The sequence below is a fragment of the Trichechus manatus genome, unplaced genomic scaffold (assembly GCF_000243295.1).
Source record: "Trichechus manatus latirostris isolate Lorelei unplaced genomic scaffold, TriManLat1.0 scaffold00111, whole genome shotgun sequence".
Lineage (NCBI taxonomy): Eukaryota > Metazoa > Chordata > Mammalia > Sirenia > Trichechidae > Trichechus > Trichechus manatus.
This window is the reverse complement of record NW_004444047.1, coordinates 478,402-484,889: the sequence shown is the minus strand read 5'-3', so window position 1 is coordinate 484,889 and position 6,488 is coordinate 478,402. Positions and strand designations below refer to the sequence as shown.

General features: G+C 58.2%; 1 protein-coding gene across 1 annotated transcript in view; it reads left to right on the top strand.

Moving 5' to 3' along the window:
• Positions 1-6,488, top strand: part of JAKMIP1 (janus kinase and microtubule interacting protein 1) — a 114,739-nt gene that overhangs the window by 96,313 nt on the left and 11,938 nt on the right. The window contains exon 16 of the mRNA XM_023737994.1: positions 6,421-6,487. Coding sequence (XP_023593762.1) covers positions 6,421-6,487 — 67 coding nt within the window. The remainder of the gene's footprint in view (positions 1-6,420; position 6,488) is intronic.

The following is a 6,488-nucleotide window of genomic DNA, read 5'->3' as shown; positions in this document are numbered from 1 at the left end:
GTCTGTCCGTTCCCCCATCCCCCCACCCAGCTCCATGCAGAAACCACATGGGTGTCGGTGTCTGTCCGTTCCCCCATCCCCCCACCCAGCTCCATACAGAAACCACATGGGTGTCTCCCTGCTTGGTCCATGTGCTCTGGTCGGCTTTGCGTTTGTGTCTGCATGCACTTGGCTATCTGTGTTCCAGCTGAAAGCAGCACACACTTCCCGCTGATAGGCCGCCTTAGAGGGCTCGTGAGGACATAAATAAATAGCACAGCGCTGGTGTGTTTCCTCCCAGCCGTGTTCCCGCGCCCTTTCTGTAACGTAGGGGAGCTTACGCCTGACACAGTTTCGCAGCCTGTTTTTCAGTGGCCCCTGCATCGTTCAAAATGGCTCACACCCAGCGGTTTTGATGGCCACGTTGTTCCATCACCGGGTCGAACCCTGACTTCCTAATCATTCCTCAGCTGTTAGATGTCAGGGTCTTTCCTTATTCTGTTTGCCATCACTCAGTGGTGGGCATCTTTACACACAAATTTCTATCTCCATTTTAAAGCACTTTCATAGGACAGATTCCAGATGTAGAATCCTGGGCCAAATGGCAAGAGCATTTATAAGGGCTTTGATATTGTCAAAATGTTTCCCAGAAAAGCGGGGCCAGCGTTGTTGTTTCGTACCACGATGGCCCCGAGCAGACGGAACTCTGTGACTCCGTAGGTGAACGGGGTCTCATGTCGCTGTTTTAACTTCCGGGTACTTAATGCCGGTGAAAGTGAGCTTTGTGCTGCATGCTTTCTGTTCTGTTCTCCTTCCCACGAACTGTAATTACGTTTCTTTTGAGGATTTTCCATTGGGGTTCATTTGTTCATTCATTCATTCAACAAACCCGTCTGTGTGTAATTGTAGTTTGTGTTACTGACTTCCAAGTGTTTCATGTATTAAAATACCGACTTTTTCTGTATTTGCTGAGAATCCAGTCCTGGTTTGCTTGCTTCTGCCGCAGTCCGGCAAGTTTCAGATGTGCACACTGTTTGTGTGGCTCGCTCTGTACAGCTTTCTTTTCCAGAGCGTGAGTCACACGTGAGGGAAGGAGACACTTTTCTATAAAGATGGGGTCTTAGTGGTCTTAACTGGGATTCCTTCCAGTGTCTTTGGGGAGGCATTTAAAATAGAAACCGTTTTCCTCCCCGATGCCTGCCCCTCCTCTCCACCCCAAGTCGATGCTGGAGACAGTCTACAGGCGCCACCTGCCCAGGGCTCGTGGTCACACGTGGTCACGCGTTCGTCCTAGCTGTCCCTGACCCAGGCCACCTGTCCTCGCTGAGTCCCCGCTTCAGGTGCACGGGGTGATGATGACACACACCTGGCTGGCGGGACACCGGGTGATGATGACACACACCTGGCTGGCGGGACACCGGGTGATGATGACACACACCTGGCTGGCGGGACACCGGGTGATGATGACACACACCTGGTGCCGGGTGGACTGTACACATTCCGTAAATGCTTCTTTTCATCTGAGAAACCACAGGGCTACCTGTGCTGATGAAAGGCCACAGCTCACCTGAGCGCTCCACACAGTGACACCTGAGTGCTCGTTAGACGCCGGCTCACCTGACGGGGGTGGGGGTCAGAGTTGCCAGGCCTGCCCCTGTCCACAGTGAGGCCCCTGCCTGGGATCTGGGCGGTCCACAGGGGTCACTGAGCCTCCGTGGGTGCCCCTTGGGGGGCACGGCATGCTCACAGAACTTGGGTGATGCTTCACAGAGGGCTTGTGGCCAGGCAGCAGGAGTCAGGATGGGGGACGGCAGGGCGGAGGGGTCGGGCGCTCACTCCAACTCGTTTCCTGAGATGAGCCTGCCTGGCTGCTCCTCCCACTGCCAATAAAGCCGGTGTTCTAGACCACAGCGGGGGCTACTCTCAGGCCCCCAGGTCTCTCATCCTCCCAGGGTCCTATGACGTCAGTGGCTGGCTATGCCCACTGTGGTCACCGTCCTGCTCACCTGGCTGTAAGCCCCGCCCACACCCAGCTGGTCTCTGCCCACCTGGGCCAGCCCCATGCCAGCTGCAGCCGTCTGTGGTCGCCTCCAGAGCTTTGCCTGGTGGATCAGCCAGCACCTCGCTTGTGCACTGAACTACCCCAGAATGTGCAGCCACCCCAATCCCATGAAGCCAGGGTGCTGCTTCCTGGGCCCCGACTCAGGGCAGAGGAACCCACCTCCCCCAGAGGTCCTGCATTTGCTCCACGTGTAAAGGGTCCTTGTCAGACAGTGCAGGGCCACAGGCACCCATTCCCCGTCAGAGCCACGGTCCACACAACACGCGGGGCTCCGAGTGCCCCTCAGGGGGCAGTGGGCCATGGATCGAGTGGAAGCGGGGCCAGCGGGACCCCTGGGAACGCCAGTCTGACAGCTGGGAACTCACTGCCCTGTTTCCCTGGGAGCGAGGGGTTTCCAGGGGTACAACTGTCAGTGCCAAGACTGAAGTGCGTTGGCCCGTGGACAACTGGTCCCCGGAGCTGACATATTCACAGAGAGACCCCAGCCCCTGTGGAGCCACCATCGACCGAGGCCTCAGTTGGTCCTCTCTCAGCCAAAGACACCCCCCGCCCTTATTTTAAAAATTGCCGTTCAGTGCTGGCATCTGAAGAAATTTAAGTCAACTTCACCTTTCCATTTAGAGGCACGAAACAAACTTGTTAGCAGATAAACGAAGCGCTGCCTGAGCTGGTTGGCAGGTCCTGTGTGCCATGGTTTCCAGCAAGGAGCTCACCTGGGGCTCCCCTCTGCCCAGGCCACCTGCCCTGCAGCCTGTAAGGCCCACACCTGACTGTCGTCATCCTGAGGTCGGCCCACACGCTGACACCTCTGAGGCCCCGCCGGGCGGAGAGCGTGAGACACCTGAGCACTTATAGGGACTTAGTCCTGCTTCTTCTCCCTCAAGTTCAAATCCGACTGAGAAGGACAGACGGGGCTATAAAGATGGAAATGACGCACAGATGGAAACACAGCATTCTTACTGGGAACATGGACTGAGGATGTGAAAAGCATCCGTCTTTCTCGTAGTTGGCTCCCAAAGGGACAGCTGGGTCTGGGGGAGTGAGCAGATCCTGGCTGCCTGGGGTGCCACTGCCTTGCTCCTGAGGAGCCCTAAGAGGGGACAGGGAGGCTTGGGGGAACCCCCAAGGACAGAGATGGGGGGCAGCCCCCACCCTGCACAGGTTCACTCCAAAAAAGGCCGAGGAGGCCGGGCCAGCACCCAGTCCCTCCCGGCCTGCCCATCGGGCTGTCTCTCTCCTGGAGGAGCAGGGGCTGGGGGAGGGCAGGCCCCGTCTACACCTCCTCCTGCAGCCTGGGCTCAGTGAGTATTGGTTGAACCATTTAGTGCTAAGCTGTGCTTCACCCAGGAGCCCTGGTGGTGCAGTGGTTAAGTGCTCAGCGGCTAACCGAAAGCTCAGTGACTCGAACCCACCAGCCGCTCTGTGGGAGAAAGCTGTGGCAGCCTGCTTCCGTAAAGTTTACCGCCTTGGAAACCCCATGAGGCAGTTCTACTCTGTACTGCAGGGTCGCTGTGAGTTGGAATGGACTCAGTGGCCACAGGTTCAGTCTTTTTGGTTTTCTGGAGAACCTCGGTGCAGATGGTTAATGCGCTCGGTGACTAACTGAAAGGAGCCCCGGTGGTGCAGTGGTTAAAGCGCTCGGCTGCCAACCAAAAGGTCAGCAGTTTTAACCCACCAGCTGCTCTGCGGGAGGAAGATGTGGCAGTCTGCTTCCGTGAAGTTTACAGCTTTGGAAACCCTATGGGACAGTTCTACTCTGTCCTGTGGGGTCACCAGGGGTCGGGCCGACTCCACAGCCGCGGGTTTTGTGTCTCACCTGCCCCAGGAGCCTCGCGGCCCCGTCTCACCCGTTCTCTCCCTGTGGCTGACAGGACTTGTCGAGTTTCTCTTCACATCAAGTCTTTTTCTGTTTAACAACAACAGAAAACCTGACACCATGTTCTACAAACCCTGTCCTGAGAGCAGCTGGATTCGATGATCCAAATGGGTTTCTTTTCCATTTAAATTTTTATTCATTTTATGATATTAAAAATGAAATATTTCCGATTTCCCATTAAAAAAAATACACTTACCTGTCCCTCAGAAACAGCACGTCCTTTCTTAGCATGATCTAACTGGGGGCCCGTTGGGGCTGCCTCCACTGCTCCCGCCCTTGGGGACAAATTGCTTTGCTGTGAGGGAGCCCCTGTGATGGGGCTGGCACCACGCACACCAACCCCACGCCCTCCCAGCCACACTCCTGCGTCCCAAAGCCGGGTGCAGGCTCACGCCCTCGAAGGCTGGTGGGGAGGTGATAGACGTGGGTGGGTGTGTGACAGCAATCACAGCTGATGGGGGTTCCAGGGGGCACCTGGCTCGTGGAAAGGCAAGCAGGGTCGGCTTCCTGGAAGGGGTGTCAGCTCACTTGGGACTTGCAGGCTGAGTAGGTGTTGGCTCAGAAGGGCCTGGGGCTGGGGCAGCACGCACAAGGTCCTTCAGTGCAGGGGGCTCAGGTGAATGGCCGGGGTTTGAGGGAGGGGAGATTGCGGTGGGTGTCCTCGGAGGGGTTGGTGGGGAGCAGATGAGTGTTTCTGAGAGAACGGGCTAGAGGGTGGAGGGATTGGGGCTGAGGATGGAGGGTTGGCAGGTGCACAGGTAATACTCAGGAGAGGACCTGGCCGGGGGGAGGCGTTTCCAGTGGGGAGCAGGGAGGGCATGGGGGAAGGTGGGTGCCTGGGGGCTGTCCAAAGCGAGGGGGGAGGCCTAGGGCAGGGCGTACGTCCGAGAGTGCAGGTGACCAACCCAGACAAGCAGGCATGCAGGAAGGGGCAGGTGAGCAGCTGAGTCCTGGCTGAGGTCAGGGGCCCACAGGCTGAGAAGTGTGTGGATTTACAAGGAGGTTAGGTGCTGGTTCCAACATGGGCCAAACCTGCAGACACAGCTGGCCCCCCAGAGCTCGTCACCTGTTAGTGGGCTGTCTCCCCTCTAGGTGTGCTCCCCATAAAGACACGCTCACATGCCTGCTCCCTCAGAAAGGTGCCTGCCACCTACACTCACCCCCAGCACAGACTGAGAACAGAGGCAGGCCCTCCCCACTGTGCCTGCTCCCGTGGGGATGCAGCCCACCTATACCTGCCCCTCAGTTGCACATCTACCTGTACCTGCCCCTCAGGTGCACACCCACCTGTACCTGCCCCCGCAGTTGTGCACCCACCTGTACCTGCCCCTAAGGTGTGTACCCACCTGTACCTGCCCCCATAGGTGTGCACCCCACCTGTACCTGCCCCTCAGGTGCATACCCACCTGTACTTAACCCTGCACGTGTGCACCCAACTGTACCTGCCCCCGCAGGTGTACACCCACCTGTACCTGCCCCTAAGGTGTGTACCCACCTGTACCTGCCCCCGTAGGTGTGCACCCACCTGTACTTATCCCCACAGGTATGTACCCACCTGTACCTGCCCCCGCAGGTGTGCACCCACCTGTAACTGCCCCTCAGGTGTGTACCCACCTGTACTTAACCCCGCACGTGTGCACCCACCTGTACCTGCCCCTGCAGGTGTACACCCACCTGTACCTGCCCCTCAGGTGTGTACCCACCTATACCTGCCCCTGTAGGTGTGCACCCACCTGTACCTGCCCCTGTAGGTGTGCACCCACCTGTACCTACCCCCGCAGGTGTGTACCCACATGTACCTCCCCCCGTAGGTGTGTACCCACCTGTACCTGCCCCTGCAGGTGTACACCCACCTGTACCTTACCCTCAGGTATGCAACCACCTGTACCTACCCCTGCAGGTGCACCCCACACCTTCACAGCTTGTCTGTGGTCCACCATGTGCTCTCAGTGCCTTCGTGCTCAGCCCTGGGGCTCTTGCACACTTGCTCACCATGCATAGCTCTACACACCCGCCTGGCACTGTGGCACTCCCCCATCAGCCTACATCCCATGAGTGCTGACTGCTCAAGCGCCCCATGCTGGCCTGGGACTGGTGGTGGCTTTGGAGGTGCCGGCTGAGCTCAAACTTCTGCTCCCTGTGCTGTGATAGTGTCCTTATCTGCAGTGGGGATGGGAACGCTTCTCTGAGGGAGGTGGGAGAGCTGGAGACTTGGCACACACTGCGCCCCCTCACTCGTTCAGACTCACAGATGCTCACACCCATGCCCCACACTCGCTCACCGTGCACCGAATCCATGCCCCCACACTACAGACTGCCAGCGTCACACCTGAGCCTCGTGACTGCCCCACGGCCGCACCAACCACCTGTGCACGCGTCTGTGTGTGTGCTACAGCCCAGCTGCTGTCCTCCTTGGTGAGGGGGCCCCAGGCACACCCGACATGGATGAGGGGGGTCCCGGGGGCACCATCCTTACCCCTGTGCCCACCCCACTGTGTTCCAGTGGCTGAAGCAGATTGAAGGCACCGAGGCCGCCCTGACCCAGAAGATGGTGGACCTGGAGAAAGAGAA